The following is a 16,956-nucleotide window of genomic DNA, read 5'->3' as shown; positions in this document are numbered from 1 at the left end:
ACCCAATGATCGGGGCTGTGGCTGGGCAACCCCACCGCCGATCTTCAGCTCAACCACAGCACAGCCGCAGCCCCTCCTTGTCTGGGAAATAAATACCATACAAACAACGAACCTTCCCCCTGATTCCTTCTACATCATCTTTCACCTTCTTCGTTAAACAACCTCACGATCAAAGAAAATCAAAATGGGTTTCTCCGACTTCCTTCAAGACGCCGTCTCCCAGGCCGTCAGCAACGCCGGTAACAACTCTGGCGGCAACAACAACAACAACCAGGGCGGTTCCAACCAGAGCTACGGAGGAGACTCCTACGGCGACCGTCCCTCTTACGGCGGAAACCAGGGAGGCTACAATGACCGTCCTTCTCAAGGCAACCAAGGAGGCTACAACGATCGTCCCTCTCAAAGCTACGGAGGTGACTCTTATGGCGGAAACCAGGGCGGTTACAACGACCGTCCTTCCCAAGGCTACGGCGGAGACTCCTACGGCGACCGCCCCTCGCACGGCGGAAACCAGGGAGGCTACAACGACACCTCATACAACGCCCCACCCCCCTCGCACGGCGGCTACCACAACTCCAACCCCTCCTCTCAGGGCTTCTCTGACAACGACGTAAACCCAGCGCTCCGCCACGCCCAACAGCACCACTCCGACTCCGACTCCAACGACTCGTCCCTCTTCAGCACCGCCCTGAACTTCCTCAAGGACAAGCAAGGCCGCTCTTCCTCCCCGGACATCGACGAGTCCGATATGGTCCAGTCCCACCAGCAGCTCTACAATGACAACGATAGCAGCAGGGCCCATGATTCGAACTCCCTGGGCGCTGGCGCTGCGATCCAGGCTCTGAAGATGTTTTCCTCGGGCCAGAGCGGTGGCTCTTCTGGCGGAGACCAGAATGCCTTTATTGGTATGGCGATGAGCCAGGCTGCTAAGCTTTGGGATCAGAAGAACTCGAGTGGCAAGGTGGTATGTTATTTCCCCCCCCTCCCTCTTTCTATTTTCTTTTTGGCTTGTAGGTTTTGATTTTGAGTGAATGCTAATCTGGGTTGCGGTAGACCGATGATAAGCAGTCGGCTGTGAACAAGGCCGCGGAGATGGCTATGAAGATGTATTTGAAGAACCAGGGCAGTGGATCGTCTGGTAGCGGTGGGCCGGCGCTGATGAACTTGGCTAGCAAGTTCCTGAGCAAGTAGATTGGTTTAGGGGTTTAATTTGTTTTCTTTTGTGAATATGGTATATGGTTTTATGTTATATTCTTGGACATGACAGAATAATATACAGAATGATCTGCTACTACTGAACGCATGAATAAATATATGTCTCTTGACGGGTGAAATTTATAGCAACAATTCTATTTTATAATCTAAACAGCCAGGGTTCATGCAGCGCCAAACAATGAATCCCATGGTATCAGTAGACCAGCAAATCCAAAGCAAAACTCTAGCTAGAACTCGGGATAAAAAAAAAAAAAAAAAAAAAAGCGCGGATATTGGGAATGAGAATGGAAGAGGTAAATAAATAAAGGTAGAAGGTGAAGCAAGTCTATCACCACTCGTCATCGTCGTCGTGCTTGCCTTGCATCGCGTTTTGTCGTGCTCTCAATGCCTCTGCGAGGCCTCCTGCTAAGCTGGCGTTCGAGGTACTGTTCGGCGTCCCGCGACCACTACCACCAGACGAGTCGTGCGAGTTCATGCTCACGGCGCTGTCCCGGGGCGCTGGTGGAGGTGTCGGCACCGCTTTTCTACTAGCCATGTTCGGGCGCTTCGCAGGAGGTGCAGGAGGTGCCGGTTTAGCCTTGGCTGCGGCCGCCGTAGCGGCTCCGTTGGCGGCCGGCACCGGGCTTGCCCTCGGTGCGGCTGGTGGTGGTGGTGGTGGGGGAGCAGGCTTGGGTGTAGGCGCGACTTGCTCTTCAAGATACGCCTGGGGGGTCCAGCCCTGGACGGAAGTTGTCATGTTCATGCACAACCACCAACCTAGTACACATTAGCCTCGTAAGTAGAGAAGTGAAGAAGTCAAAGTCTTACCGTTTCCTTCCTTCGATACAATCTGCACAACTTCTCCCGCCCGGATGTCCAACTCGTTGGTCTGGGCACTAGTGAAATCGTACAAGACCTTCGCGGTTGCTTTCTTCGGCGCCGGGGGACTCGCGGGCGGTGGTGGCGGAGGTGGAGCTCTCACGGAGCCAGATGAGGCATTCCGTGTATGAGAAGCGGCTGCGGCTGCAACAGGCTGAGGAACGGGTCTAGGAACGGCAGCTGGCTGAGGAGCAGGAGTTGGTCGTGCCGCAGCCGGTTGCGATTGAGGCAGAGGCTGGGGTTTGGGTGTAGGTCTGGATGCAGGTCTGGACGCCAGTTTCGACGGCCCACCACCAGGACCCCCGGGGCGCAACAGCTTTCCTTTGGTGACTGGTCGTGCCGCAACTTGCTTCGCCCGCGGCGTCGGCTTGGAGACGGAGCTCGGGGGCTCGCCGGGGCTAGTGTGAATAGTGTGACTCTTGTAGGTATCAACGTTTGGAGACGCGGCTGGATCCTTAACAGCTTTGACGGTCGCCAACTTGCCGGGCTTCTTGTTGTATTCAATGCTACATTGGATTAGCGGAGGAAAACAACTTCACATGAACACAACTTACTTCTCGGAAATCTTCAGATTCAATTGCCCACGCAAAGCGGTCTGAAGATGAGTGAAAAATTCCGTTTTGAAGACACAGTTGATCAAAGGATCAGGTTCCTGCCCACCGATGACCAAGGAGAACCAGTCATCTTTCAGGTTTGAGGTGCTAACAGCCTTGATGGCACCAAGCGGTACCGTTCTTTCAGCTGAAATTTGCAATTGATTATTGACAAGAGTTTGTGCCACGATATATACATGTCGGTTCGTCTGCAATTGTTAGGATACGAGTTGTTTTCGGCATCATCAAGACACTCACCAAAACGAGAATCCGTGGAGAAGGTTTGCTGGACCGACCAAACTTGGAGATCAGGACTTCACCACGGCAAGAAAAGAGAACATCCTCCGATCCTTGAATCAAGTCAGCAAGCATTGTCGACCACAACGTAGCATGAAATACACTTACCGCTAATGCCTGCACCGTTGCGGATCATCTCTCCCGGTCCACCCTTGTTACCCATTCCAAGATAGTCACCAAGGAATCGTCGAGAGCCGAGCAAACTCATTCTGCGACGTTCCTTGCGACCTTGGAGCACCTGGTGGCCTTGATCACGCACCTTAAGAAGTTCAAGACCGCCGGTGGTACGACGCCAGAATCGCTGGATGCGGGTGGCGCACTCAATACGATAGCGAAGGTAGTTACGCCATGCGCGCTGGATACGAATAGCCATATTGTGCCAGTACCGGTCACGCATAGCCTCCAGGGCAAAAAGCGTTTCGGGGGTCTTGACGAACACCTTCGTGATACCCATCTGGTACTCCTCTGCGGGAATACTAGTGTCCTTGAGGATCTGCCGAGCACCTGATTCCGCGTCGCCGGTCCATGTGTAATCGCCGGCGTAGGACGTCTTCGGGGACAGAAGATAGAAACGCTCTACGAACTTATCGAAAGTTTGACGATAAGCGAAACCAGCACGTCGAATTCGGACGTTTTCCTGAAGACCGAGGTATTTGATTTGATGCAGAACATTTCCAACATTGTATTCCTTCGGGGCCTTGTTGTCGTTTGGCTTGATGGTACGGATATATGATGGCTGAGCTTTCATCAAGGTAGCCACCAGGTCGTTAGCGGAAGCCTTGATCTTATCGCTAGCTGTAGGTGGACGCCTCTTATCATCCTGGTTGACCTGGTTAGGGAAGATTGTGTGGACAAACTGGTTACCGCTCGATCCGACTAGGTTCAGCAGATCCTTCAGTAGCTGGTCTTTGTTCTTATCCGTCATACCCTCTACCGAGTAACTGACATCACCGGCGTAGTGCTTGACAATGAACTGACCCTGTCGGTTCTCGAAGTTTGGATTCTGCCCGAGGAAGTTCAGCCTGCCCACAAAGGTGTTGTCCGCAGCGCCAGAATCGGCATGCGCTGTTGCGCAAGCGTCATTGAGGGCGGCGAAAACACCAGGTGGGCGCTTGTCTTCGATCAACGAGCATACGACCTTGTTATCAAAGTATTTAATGGGCGTCCACTGGATCTGCTCACGAGCATACTCATCTTGCTCGGCCTTCAGGGTTAACTGGATGAAAATTTGCTGTAGCTTCTCATTAACATAGTTAATGCAGAGCTGTTCGAAGGAGTTCTTCTCAAAAATTTCGAACCCGTAGATATCAAGAATTCCAATCGAGTTTGATACGGCTTCCCTGGCAGTCAAGGACTGATTGACACGATCCACGATCCAATCGAAGAGATTGAAATAGATTGCCTTGGATAGCGCATCACGTACGGCAAGGGCTTGGACGGTGTTCAGAGGAACTTCGTAAACCGATCCCCTACGGCCTCCGCGGGCGGTTTCCATAATGCGAATAGTGAGCGCTTTGTTCACCTGAGCAGGGTCGACTTCCAGCAAGTAAGCGACAAAATCAACGACCGACTGATCCGAGATCGCAGCGTTCCCAGAATCGTCCTCAGCAAACTGAACGTTTCCAATCCATAGAATGGCGGCAAGCATTCGGAAGACGTTGTCCTGTTCGGCTTCGCTCATTCCAATCACCCCCATTGCATTCAGAGTATCTTTGAACTCAGCACTGTCGTCGACTCCCGGCACGTCGAAGCATTTCGAGCGGCTTGTATAAAGGTAGGATTGGGGCTGCTGTATACCAAACATATCTGCAGTTCATTAGACCATTATCGCTCTTGTAGGGACAGAAACAATACCTCGATATTTCTGCGGCGCCGCCTTTGTAAACTGGTAGAAGATATGAAAGTTTCGCTCGTTGGCGATCTGACCGACGACTCGCGATTTCTCCAGCAAGTAATTGGTGATGTTGGCGCCGACAGGCTCACCATTGGCGTTGAATTCTAACTCGAGGTACTTTCCGAAGCGAGAGGAGTTATTATTGCGCAGCGTCTTCGCATTACCGAATGATTCGAGTAGCGGGTTTGTGGCCAAAACCATGTCTTTCGTCTGTTGAATGGACGAATCGCTTCCGCCGGATACACTGGCGATGTACTGCATGATCCGCTTTGCGGCCTCTGTCTTCCCCGCACCCGACTCTCCGGAAATGATCACACATTGGTTATCCTTGTAGGATTTCATGTTATAATATGAGGATTCTGCGACTGCGAATACGTGAGGAGGAACTTCGAGTCGGTTCTTACCCCGATAGGAGTCGAGGACACGATCGGTATAGATGCCCACTAGAAAAGGGGTCAGTCAGCTCATGTCCACCCCCTGATCATGCTTCTCAATAGGTGTACCTACAGTCTCGAAACGGGTTCACAGACACCAAGACATGTCCGATGTACGTCTAGAAGAAAGAAACCACTTAGTCCCGATCTGGCGCATACCCCGCGATATCAACTTACGTAGATTTCGTCATGTTCGAAGCGGAGTTTCAGGTTGTCGTTGATTGCTTCGTTAGAGATCTTGCTCAACAATGTAAGATCCGAAACACCAATCTCCTTCTTCTTTGTTGTCTCGAATACAGCCTTCTTGACTTGCGGTTTTCCTCCTTGTCGCCCGTCGCCCACATCAGCGACCTTCGAGCGACCGAAGCCTCGACTCTTCTTCTCCCCGCCAACAGGACGTCGTGAGTGTCCCTAATTGCGATCGTGTGTCAGCGGAATTGTTTCTTGGGATTAACTCCAAGCCGATATCGTATGCAGGAAGATGCCAGACAGAGAGGAAGAGGCGACTCACCATGGTTGTTGTTACCGACTACCCCGGATTGGGCGCCCAGGCGTCAAGATATGTGGTGTATAAGTTTAGAAACGGAGTATTGTAAAGTAAGCGTTCAATAACTGAGGGGAATGAGCGCAAAAGAAAGGTCGCTCATTCCAAGTGTACACACACACGAATAAAGAAAGTGAAGAAGGGGAAAACAGAACAACGCTCGTAGAATGAGTGTTGCAAGATAATATTGGGGGGAGAGGGAGGAGGAATGACGATGTGGTACCTGTAGAGGACAAGACGCAAGACTGTCTAGTCAACTAGCATTGTTATTCGGCGGGACAGCCGATGGAACTTCCGTCTGCGCCACACACACACACACGTGTGGCACCGTTGGGTTGACTTCCTTTCAGGTCGACAACGCGCAATCCCTTAAATTCAACGTCTGGTACTGGTTAATAATCTCGACAATATTCGCCTCTTCCATTCAGGGTTCTGGCGGCAAAATTGGTGCCTTGTCCCTGGAGATCCAGAATTTTACTGCAAAATGACAGTCAATATATTATTACTATTAATAGAGTTCCTCAAAATTCATCCATCTGTTCTCCGTATTCGTTTTATGTAAGGTCGATTTGGGGTCTATTTGTATGAACCTCAAAAGGAGTGAGATATTGGCCTCAGGCAGTCATTTTCCATTGGTGTCCCAAAGGGTCTCCCTACGTCATCCCTGCATCCTATAGTTCAAAAATTTATCAACAGAAAATGCTCCCCTTAATTCCCAAGGCGGGAATCCCTGGAAGAAAGACGAAGTCGAGTCGATCTTACTCTATACATCTTTCGATTGGTCTTTATTGAACGCATCTGAGGCAATAAGGGGTAGTCTTGGATTGAGTGGAGCTGAGATTCCACTACGGAGTACGACGGCTATATATTTTGACCAAGCCCTGGCATTAACCTGCCCAATCTGGGTTAATTTCATTAGGAACCCAAACGGGCTCAAGGAAAATGATAATAACCATGGCAATAAAAAGCAAACGAGAAGACTAAGTTGAGCTCCTTTACATCATCATTCACATGCCCTATCATGATACCAAAATTCTGCAATTTCTCTCGTTCGCGCTTCCCCGAGGTAGTCCACCAGAACTTCCCATCCTTCTAAAGTACGAACGGCCTGACTCAAGCCTCTCAGTGATGGAAACAGATCACTTACAATATTAGTTTCTTGGTCAGAGAGCATGTTGGAGTGGGCAGAAGTGACATGAGATAGCAAAGCCATAGATTCTGTAAGAGACGGGGCTTGCAAAGGTATTTCAGCAAGACCAGTCGTATAACCTTCGAGGCAGGAAAAGAAACTGGATGAGTCAGGTATGGGGATTATCGGGATTGGAGCTGGTAGGCGTTCGGCTACTCTGTCGGTATGTTGTGTCCTGGTCAGTACTAGAAGAGGACTTGTTTCGGATGATGGTAGACTCCGTACAATGCTTGTAGAGCCATCAGCCCGTCCAGATCACACTTTCCACTGGCTCTGTTGAATGAGTTTCCAGAAAGAAAGAAGGCAATTGCATTTTTCTGGCAATACGAGTTTTCCCGGGAATGGTAGAAGTTGATCAACCGGGAGGACGTGTTTTCTTTGTCGGAAGCTTGAAGAGAGCATGGGCTGAGGAGAAGAATTCTCAGAGACAACGAGTGAGACTGCAAGTGCAAGTTGAGATCGCAGTCTTGGAGTTCACTTTCTAAGGTATTTGTCAGGCGCACAGTTGCGCAGGGGAATATAAGTAGTGAGCACACCTTCCAGTCCCAATGTGGATGCCGTTAAAGCAGGGCCGATGACCTTCCAGATGGCACGGCGCCGAAGCGTGGAGCAGAACTGCCCGCGAATAAAGAAAATGGAGGGAGTAGTTTGGGTATTCATAGTTTGTGTAGAGTTGTATTGTTAGGCACATAGCAAGTCAGACTTATGTACACTTGTATTACATGTCAATGGTAAGAGAGGAGATCAAGTCATCTGCTTCTTCTCCCTTGTAACAGAGAAGGGTATCTATATGTCGCATCCCGGATATTCAAAATATAAAACACCAAAACGCGCCTTCAACGACGAGTTCTATAATGATATCTGCACAAAAGAAACGCAATCTATTCATGAGTTGGTGATCTCTCAAGCGTTTTTCGACTCTAAGCTCTGGTCGGGGCTGGCGGGATTCTGTGCTGGTACTACCTCGCCAACAGGCGCGGGCACCTTTGGAATTGTCTTCTTACTTTCCCGAATGACTGATTCGGCTTGCTGTTCTGGCGTCTGACCAACTGGCAGATAGGATGAGATCCAAGCCCACCAGCCCTGCTCTTCGACCTGTTCTGTTTCCTCCTGTCTCTCGACGTCCCAGACCTCGCGGGGCAGGATTCTAGGGGACGATTTCGATAGCTCGCCATGCTTGGCCTTCTGTGCTAGAAGCTCTTTCTCCACAGCCAGAAGAGCTTCTCGGGCGGCTTTTTCGGATTTTTCGAGTTCGGCCAACCGACTTTCGACGTCCTCTCTTCGAGTGTTCTCTTTCCGTCGGGACCTCCACGATTCGAATACAATCAAACCTCCCGCCACAATGAATAAAAATGTCTCACTGATGAATGTCGCGCCAGACTCGATCGCCTTAGATTCGGAGAGGGGTCGGATGTGGGGTTTCGGGGCAGGTTTCGCGGCCTCCTCGGCGGCCGCTTTGGCTTTTGCGACGGCGTCTTCTTCTGCTTTCGCCTCCGCCTCCGTCTTGACCGTGGGAGATGTAGGCTTGTGCTTCCTGAGGGCGGCTTCGGCAGCTGCTCGCTTTTGAGAGGCGGCGTTATCACGGACAGCACCTAACCGGAGTCGCATATCGAACCGGTGAAGCGCTTGCGCCATGGAGACGCAGACTTTCCGAAAGCGTTCATGCTCGCGGGCCTGAGCTTTAATGTGATTCTACCCGCTGTCAGGATCTGTTATGATGCATAAAGTAAGTGTCAACATACAGCGATTGGTTTTGACAAAGTTCGAATCGCGAGCGAGGAGAGTTTTAATGTGAGGGACATAGTGAAGAGGAGGGAGAAGAAGAGTTACAGGTTAAGGGTAGGGAGTGAGAGAATAAGCGGATAGCATGAAGTCCATGACTCTACAGTTTGAAGAGCTAATCAGGTTAGATGCGTCATCTGTGCACATAAATTATCTTACTGGATAAGGTAGTGATAATCCCGCCCTTGTGCATGCTGATGTCAGCAGAGCCCGTTGTTCTGGCATTCGGATCAATGTTTATCGATTGCCGTTTCGGGCAAACCGTTTGGAGACCAGTCGTAGGATTTCCTCTCGTTGTTCTAAGGTAGTCATCCCTTCGTCTCAACCTATCACCCCCACCCCCCTCGCAGGCTCTCAGTCCGGTTGGAGCGGCGTTGGATGCATATACCTGTTTTGAGCGGCATTGTTTGATTTTGTTTGATTTTTGGTAAGTGTTTTCCCATGTGGTCGGGGGTTTCTTTCTTTCTTTTTACTTTTCGGGCCGATGTTGGCATCGCCGAATCAACTACACAAGCACACGTTTTCAAGGCGCTGCCCCATGGGTGCCGCTGAGATTACCATATCACCATTTGTTATCTTCCTCGAGGTATACTGATGCAGCATAGGCACTATCACGCCACTATACCCCTTCCGCGCTTGATTCTTTATAATTGATGAACGTTACGACTGCCTTGCCTGATTCAACTCGTCTCTCCGCCCCTGCGCAATTGGTCTTGACCACTATTTTATTGATACCCACTGATAGCGAGGCCTAGAAGAGGAGGAATTCAAAGAAGAAAAATGGAGGCATTATCCCCGCGATCAACAAACCAAGTGATCAAGCCGAAGCCCATGGAGCGCAAAGTTTTAGACCGCAACGCTGCAGCTGCAGCTGCAGCTCAGAAAGCTGCATCTTCAAAGAACCATGCGCCGCCGCCGCCGTCATTAGTTGCCGAACCTGAAGAAGATGGGGAGCGATATTCGACCGGGGCATTTCTTGGTAAAGGAGGATTCGCTATCTGCTACGAAGGCACTTTATTACGGAATAACCGCGTCTTTGCTATGAAGGTCGTCCGGTCGGAGATGGCACAGAAAAAAATGCAAGAGAAGGTACCTAGCGCACTCCTGCAGGACCGAAGATTGAGAGTTACTGATGGCACCCATGATAGTTTCGCACCGAGCTTCAAATCCATTCGAAAATGCGACACCCTCATATCGTCACTTTCCACCGCGCTTTTGCTTTTGAGAAATGTATATACGTGATCCTAGAGTTGTGTCCCAATGGATCGGTCATGGATATGGTTAAGAAGAGGAAATCCCTCAGTTTACCGGAGGTGCGGCGCTTCATGATACAATTGTGCGGCGCGGTGAAATATTTGCATAAGCGGAATGTTGCACATCGCGACCTGAAAATGGGCAATCTTTTTCTGGACCAGAATATGGATATTAAAGTCGGAGACTTTGGCCTCGCAGCCATGATAATATCTGAAAAGGATGAGAAGAGACGAAAAACATTATGTGGAACGCCAAATTATATAGCACCCGAAGTTCTCGATAAGAGTAAAGGAGGTCACACACAGAAGGTTGACATCTGGTCATTGGGTGTGATATGGTAAGTGGATATTTTCTTTGACAGCTGGCATGGAGATTCTGAAAAGGGGCTAAACAAGTCTTCTAGCTTTGCAATGCTTACTGGATACCCCCCATTCCAATCAAAGACCCAAGAAGAGATTTATAAGAAAGTCAGAAGTCTCACCTACGTCTGGCCGAAGGACTCAGAATGCTCGAACCATATTCCAGAAGAAGCCAAGTCGCTTGTTAGCTCTTGTCTTAACCTTGCGGAAAATGAACGCCCAGATCCCGATGATATTGTCGAGCACCCTTTCTTCCATATGTACGAGGGTTGCATACCCAAAAGACTGGATCCTGCATGTTGCCTTGCTAAGCCAGTATGGTTGAAACCGGACGAACCTCGGGGAGACCGCATGATGTTTGGGTATAGTTTAGATTACGACGAGAAGCTTGCCAGTTACATAGAATATGTCGATGATACTAACCAGCGGTATCCCATATGCAAGGCAGCCTTCTACAGTCTCTGCGGTGTGGGTCGAAAGCCGGATGGCTCTGCTCGCAAGGCTGCCGGGAAAAACTCTTCCAAATCCGCATTTGCTGAATGTCTAGTGGAGGAGGAGAAAGGCCTCCAGCCAGTGATTCCGTTGCCCGAAGATATTGTTTACAGATATCCTCATGCAGCCGAAGGAGACTGGAGCATCCCTGAAGCGACTCTAGTAAGTCGTAGGGATGGTGCTTCACAAGACACCACTGTGCTCTCGTCTAGAAGCACGTTATCATTGCGAAGCAGTTCGGTGTCGCTCTCACGGACACAAGCAGCACTTGTTGCAGCCCAACAGCGGCGCCAAGCGTCGCAGAGCCATGCTGCAACCCTTCGGCAGCAGGCATCTATTGGTCGGGGCTCACTTCGAAAGATCCCTGCTCTCTGCGACCCACCGGTTTTACCAGCACCAGCTCTTCCCGAGGTGAGAGAGCTAGCCCGGGATGTCCCTCCTGTGCCTAGTGGAGGACTTGCCGAGAGGCCTATTCGCGCGCGACGTGGCGTGTCGGCATCAGGCTCGGGGTCAACGCGTGACTCGGAGCGGAATATCGCGTCGACGGAATCTAAAGCTGGCCACGAAACCGGTGCTTTGACTGTCGGCAAGACCCGTTCGCAGTCCCGGCGTTTGGAAGCAGCGAGCCAGGAATCAGCTGGACTGCCTACTGCCAAAGAACGACTCCCGCCTACAGCTCCCGAGAAGTTGCCGACCCTTTCACGCCAGAGCTCTTTACGTACCCTACCCAAGACCGGATCTAGAGACGTCCTGGATCACAAAGACACCGGCACTCTGACCGCAAAGGATGAATTGGATGCTCAAAGCCGTCGCTTAGCGGCTGAAGCCCAGGCTCAACATGCGGGTCGATCCGGTAGCAAGACATCTCCACCATCTGGAAGTAAACCACGGTCTTCGATTGGGCTGCACCCTCTTTTCCATAAGGATGACTCGTGCGAACTCCTGCCCCGGTCCTCCGTCATTGATGTCAATGCCGACCTGCGGCACATGCTGGCCAACTTGGTCCCCTATTCATCTGCTCGGCGACGGACAGTCTCGAAGCGTGCACCCCATACGTATGTCATTAAATGGGTCGACTATACCAACCGGTACGGAATTGGGTATGTTCTGGACGATGGAAGTGTCGGGTGTGTGTTCAAATCTGGCAACGGCCAGCCAGCGAGTGGCGTCGTGATGCGCGACGGGGAGAAGCACATTCGGCGCAAAGCCCGGCACCAGGAGAAAAAGGAGAACGGGACACACGCCTACTCGGAAGCGGGACAACTTGTCCCTCGCAATGGACGGCTGGTCGAGTTCTACGAGAATTGTGACAATGAGTTGCCTGAGTATCGCGGTAGTATTCGCCGCGCCTTTGTCTCCCCTTCGGTGTTTGAACGGGAGAGTTCATCCAGTTCCTCGTCCGGTCTTGTCTATAAAGCCCGGCTGAATGCTAGTGTTGAATGCGCACGGGCCGACGCTGAAAAGATCAAGCGTGTGAAATTGGCACACCAATTTGGCGAATACATGATCGGATCTCTGGGAAGAAACGAAGCGTATCTCGAGGACCAACTGCCACCGGACCATCACGGCCAATTTGTCAAGTTCTACCAACGGTTTGGCAATGTAGGCGTCTGGGGGTTCGGTGATGGTGCCTTCCAGGTTAGTTTATCCTTTGTTTTTCTTTCTTTCCTTTTCATCGACCATTTCCTGCTGCTAACGTTCCAAACCTGTAGTTTAATTTCCCGGACCATACCAAGGTCGTTATCTCGCCCGGCCGTACCAGAAGCTCGTCACCATGGATTGACTTCTATCATCTCTCCCCGTCTGCTGCTCGTTACTTGAGTTCCAAAGGAAAAATGCACCCATCTGGCTTCGATAGCCGATCGATGGCATCCGACGAGGCGGGTACGTTCCTTAGTATTGCGTACGGCACTGGCACTACCCCTAAGGATGAGCGTCTTCGGGACATCCTGGAAGCGAATGCGTTTTTACCGAAGATCACATTTATGAAGACCGTCCTCAAAGGTTGGATTAAGCTGGGCCGCCTCGGCGAACGACCCTCGGATCAGCAACCTGTATCCGATGGCTTGTTCTGGGAGGGTGCCCAGGAAAGGCCGCAAGCGGGCGGAAGTGGCAGCAGGTTTGTCTGGGTAACTGTAGGAGCACCTGGAGGGGACACCGAATATCGATCCGTTTCTCTGAAGAAGGGCGAGAACGAAGCGGACGGCGAGATAGATGCATTAAGAGAGCGGTTGCGGAGGTTGGGGGTCCCATCGTAGCGATGGGCTCCATTCATGACGACACGACATGGCTTGCAATTTTACGTGGCTGGTTTTCTGTGTTCTCATTGCATATGACATTTTTGTAGAGTTGATTTGCTGTGAACCATTTTGCATGGACTACCCGGGGGGTGTTATAATTATATCGCTGATGTATGATACGCTTTCGCCTTGTTGACTATTATAATTACTTTAATCACCATCCCGGAATGAAAAGCACGATATTGGCCGTCCAGGTCCGGAGTATTGATCCTGCAACTCATCTCCACCCCCGATATATGATCTATATCATTCGTCGACGAGCATCCGAAGTCCTGACGGGCGGGTTCAACTTGTGCACAAGAGAAAGTCAATGTACTGTCCTGAGCAATGAGCAACTTCAACCGATATGACGGCTGGATCGATGGCTTCGCTTCGGCATGAACCAAAATCTTAGTGCTGCCGATCAATGCCCATTGTGATCCGATCGGCCGTGTTCTTCTCAAAGTGCAATTTGACCGTGTGATTATGCTTTGGTTCTGGTTTTTTGGTCCCCTTTTCCTCCAGCAACGTATCTCGTGAGGTTCAGTTGGCTGGCCCATGCATTCAATGTGATAGGCTATATGCATGCCTCACTTGGTTGCTGCTGATAGTATTGGGTCTTATTCACGGCAGCTCATTCCGGCATTAGCTCGAGCTAAGCACATATGAGCTCTGCCATCACGGCCCAATTTCCCAATAGCCATGGCGGATCCACAGAAACTGTCACAAATTCTACCGCCGACAGCGGTCTATGAGTGGCTGTACCATGTAAGACTTAGCTCAATTTCCCGCTTGCTCTCTTTAGCTGTCGGATAGCTTCCTAAAACCTTCTGGATCTGCAGTGATTAGGGTCCAGCCGTGTGGGTATCCCTCCAAAGTTTGGCACGTTCGAGCTTCTCTGCTCCAATGATTGGTTTTAAGCCAGGTTCCTGTTGCTCTGTCACTCGCGGTGACCGTGTCACCTGCAGAAAATTGCGGCCCATTCAAGCAAAATTTGGCTAGCTGAGTCGCACTGATTAGGAGGACCAGGGAGGAAAGCCAGTGAAACAATGGTTATTGTGGCCCATACCCCAGGAGGGTCTGTCCCTGCATTTATAGGGTCTTCCCCCCAGCTTCGCTACCGGCGGCGCTCGTGCTCAATACACCTGCTCACATCGCCATGTCGAACCAACAATACCCACATCGTGATGGCCTCGCAAGACGGCTGCTGTTCGCCTTTATTGGCCATCCAGACCCTGTTCTTCCCACTGCAGTTCATGGTGCACCCCCAATGAACAACCACAGCCAAACAATGGAACTACCACCAGAAGTTCGCGCAAAGCGCCTCACGATTGCGAGAACGGAAGCAAACGCGCTGATCCCACCCAGCGACAAGCTTCTGGTCTTCCGTGCCCTCACAGGCATCGATAGCGTCCCGACATTGAACACCCTCCACCACTACGACCGTACAGCCCCCAACGTCGGCATCTACGCCCGAGTGGTCCAAGCAGAACGATTCACCGCCAAGCGATACCGCTTCTACAGTATCCTCATCAACACGTGTCTGGCGATTCAGATTGTTGTCGCTGCGTCGCTGACGGCCCTCGGCGCTGCTGCTGGCCCGCATTCCGCCGTGACCGCGTTCGGCGCCATCAACACCATCATGGCTGGAATCCTAACCTATCTGAAGGGATCCGGTCTCCCAGATCGACTGAAGCACTACCAGAACGAATGGCGCAATATCCGGGAATACATCGAGCAGCGAGAACGTGAATTCTGCCTGGACGGATGCGAGCTTGACGTCCAGGAGGAGATCCAGTATATCGAGCATCTGTACGAAGGCGTGAAACGGGAGATCGAGGCAATGAAAGGCGGCGGCGAGAGCCGCGCATCGATGCAACATGGACAGTACAATCGAAGATCCTTCTTGCCTTCGCAATCGCGGAGTCAGGACGTTTCGAGCCCAAGCCCTGTGACGATACCGGAACGGTCTTATGAGAAAAATTGATATGCTTTACGCTGTATTGGGTGTGTGTGTGTGCGCGGTGATGTATAGTAATGTCCTATTTTGATTACTACTGTCTGTCCTTCAGCGAAGGTTATGTGTCTTACGTGCCTGTCTCTATATAGCCGGGAATCTAATGAACAACTGCAGTCTGCCTTTATTAACTCGGGCACGCACTGCTTTGGATGTATTTTCATATGAGAGATGACCTCGCCTTACCAACCACCGTTTTTATTCATGCCATAAAACTCGTTTAGATACTTCTAGTCGGCCGTCAAGTGGGCGTGGCGTAATCCTCATCTTCGAGAAGCGAGAATATGCCAACATATATACATGCATCTGCACAGCAAGCAGAATACCACCCTGAGAAGCATGTATACAAACACACTAACACCCTAGTCCAGAAATCCGACGCAAACTAAACCAGGAACAGCATTAACACACTCCCTTAGCACGAGATATTAATCAATCTTGGCACCTCCCAAGAAACAACGCCACCACTCCAAACCCACCTTCCCATCCCAACCCAAACAAACCCAAAATCCCAAATAGAACACGAACAAGAACCAGAAAAGAAAAGAAAAGAGAAGAAATGCCCCTAGAAATCCACCCCGCCACAGCCGCGGACACCCCAACGCTGGCCACCCTCTTTTTCACAACCTTCTCCGACGCCTTCAACACGAAACTCTTCCCGCGCACGCCCGACGTGCACGCCTGGTGGACGCGCGCCCTGGCCAAGGACATCGGGAACCCGCGCAAACAGCTCCTGAAAGTAGTCGACACGGAGGCTGACGCGGCCAAGAACGAGCCTTCGATTGTGGGGTTCGCGCTTTGGTCGCTCCCTGCCCCGGAGACCACGACTGGGGCGGCGGAGATAGAAGAGGAACTGGAGGATGGGTTGAGTCCGCCGTGGCCGGAGAGCTGTGATGGGGCGTTTTGTGAGAGGTTCTTTGGGAGGAATCATGAGCGCCAGGTGGAGGTTATGGGGGATAAGAGGTATTATTGTATGTTCTTCCTCTCTTCTTCTGTTTCTGCTTCTTTGGGGGTGGGAAGGGGGTGTTTTGGGATTTGTGCTGATCTGGTTGCCATGATAGATGTGGATGTTCTAGGGACGCACCCCGCGGCCAGAAGAAGGGGTGTCGCGACGATGCTTATCAACTGGGGATTGGAGAGAGCGAAGGAGGAAGGTCTGGAGGTGTATTTGTCTGCTACGCAGGAGGGAAGATTTGTTTATGAGAAGTTGGGATTTGAGGCTCGGTCGACGGTGGAGGTGGATGGGTATGTACAGGATTCGATGGTTTGGGTTCCTTGATTCTTTTTTCTCCCCTTCCTCTGTGTACAAAAGCTTCCTTGATATATGGGAAGGGGTATACTTGTTCTGAGATCCACAGGAGATGTGTTGATTAATTCAGCTGTGCTAACTATATAATTTTTTGTTTGTATATGTCATGCAAGCAGTACACTATTACGGATATGAACACAAACCAAATGCAACTACAGAGGGAGATAATAACCTCCCCCAACCCTAATTAAATCCCAGAAACAAAGTCCCGAAAGTTCAGTTCAGTTGCGCCGAATAGACCGCGATTAGAAATCAACCCAAGGAACCCAATTTATCTAATCTATTGCAAACCCCACTTTTCACGAAGCGGCGCGTGCGATTCCCTGTCAATTGCGACATAGACTACACTGTTCCATGTCTAGCGCACAATTCTCCCATTATTTTCAGCAGCGCAGGTTATACTATACAGCCGACTAGTTAGCAAAAGGCCACAGACCGAC

The 16,956-nt window shown here is 50.9% G+C and overlaps 6 protein-coding genes across 6 annotated transcripts; 4 read left to right on the top strand and 2 right to left on the bottom strand.

Moving 5' to 3' along the window:
* Nucleotides 1–184: 184 nt before the first annotated feature.
* BDV37DRAFT_278578 (uncharacterized protein) lies at nucleotides 185–1,191 on the top strand (the record flags this gene model as incomplete). Its single annotated transcript, XM_032086091.1, has 2 exons — nucleotides 185–964; nucleotides 1,054–1,191. The coding sequence occupies 2 exons, from the start codon at nucleotides 185–187 to the stop codon at nucleotides 1,189–1,191; spliced, it is 918 nt and encodes a 305-aa protein (XP_031946392.1).
* A 279-nt stretch (nucleotides 1,192–1,470) lies between these two features.
* BDV37DRAFT_237935 (class I myosin myoA) lies at nucleotides 1,471–5,491 on the bottom strand. The gene is made up of 7 exons (XM_032080786.1): nucleotides 5,365–5,491; nucleotides 4,818–5,300; nucleotides 3,072–4,769; nucleotides 2,925–3,016; nucleotides 2,628–2,875; nucleotides 2,023–2,579; nucleotides 1,471–1,971 (listed from the first exon to the last, which is right to left on the bottom strand). The coding sequence occupies exons 2-7, from the start codon at nucleotides 5,197–5,199 to the stop codon at nucleotides 1,544–1,546; spliced, it is 3,405 nt and encodes a 1,134-aa protein (XP_031946391.1). The 5' UTR covers nucleotides 5,200–5,300; nucleotides 5,365–5,491; the 3' UTR covers nucleotides 1,471–1,543.
* Nucleotides 5,492–7,626: 2,135 nt separating this feature from the next.
* Nucleotides 7,627–8,886, bottom strand: BDV37DRAFT_237927 (OPA3 family protein). The gene has a single exon (XM_032080785.1). It carries the CDS (start codon nucleotides 8,657–8,659, stop codon nucleotides 7,928–7,930), a length of 732 nt encoding a protein of 243 aa, XP_031946390.1. The 5' UTR covers nucleotides 8,660–8,886; the 3' UTR covers nucleotides 7,627–7,927.
* Nucleotides 8,887–9,154: 268 nt separating this feature from the next.
* On the top strand, nucleotides 9,155–13,444 carry BDV37DRAFT_237925 (CDC5/polo family serine/threonine-protein kinase). The gene is made up of 5 exons (XM_032080784.1): nucleotides 9,155–9,233; nucleotides 9,412–9,895; nucleotides 9,955–10,397; nucleotides 10,464–12,549; nucleotides 12,624–13,444. Exons 2-5 carry the CDS (start codon nucleotides 9,587–9,589, stop codon nucleotides 13,167–13,169), a joined length of 3,384 nt encoding a protein of 1,127 aa, XP_031946389.1. The 5' UTR covers nucleotides 9,155–9,233; nucleotides 9,412–9,586; the 3' UTR covers nucleotides 13,170–13,444.
* A 905-nt stretch (nucleotides 13,445–14,349) lies between these two features.
* Nucleotides 14,350–15,177, top strand: BDV37DRAFT_278574 (uncharacterized protein; the record flags this gene model as incomplete). Its single annotated transcript, XM_032086090.1, has 1 exon — nucleotides 14,350–15,177. One exon carries the CDS (start codon nucleotides 14,350–14,352, stop codon nucleotides 15,175–15,177), a length of 828 nt encoding a protein of 275 aa, XP_031946388.1.
* Nucleotides 15,178–15,729: 552 nt separating this feature from the next.
* On the top strand, nucleotides 15,730–16,645 carry BDV37DRAFT_237924 (GNAT family N-acetyltransferase). The gene is made up of 2 exons (XM_032080783.1): nucleotides 15,730–16,178; nucleotides 16,269–16,645. Exons 1-2 carry the CDS (start codon nucleotides 15,767–15,769, stop codon nucleotides 16,484–16,486), a joined length of 630 nt encoding a protein of 209 aa, XP_031946387.1. The 5' UTR covers nucleotides 15,730–15,766; the 3' UTR covers nucleotides 16,487–16,645.
* Nucleotides 16,646–16,956: the final 311 nt, after the last annotated feature.

This window comes from Aspergillus pseudonomiae, assembly GCF_009193645.1.
Source record: "Aspergillus pseudonomiae strain CBS 119388 unplaced genomic scaffold BDV37scaffold_4, whole genome shotgun sequence".
Classification (NCBI taxonomy): Eukaryota; Fungi; Ascomycota; class Eurotiomycetes; order Eurotiales; family Aspergillaceae; genus Aspergillus; species Aspergillus pseudonomiae.
This window is presented reverse-complemented; position numbering and strand designations above follow the sequence as displayed.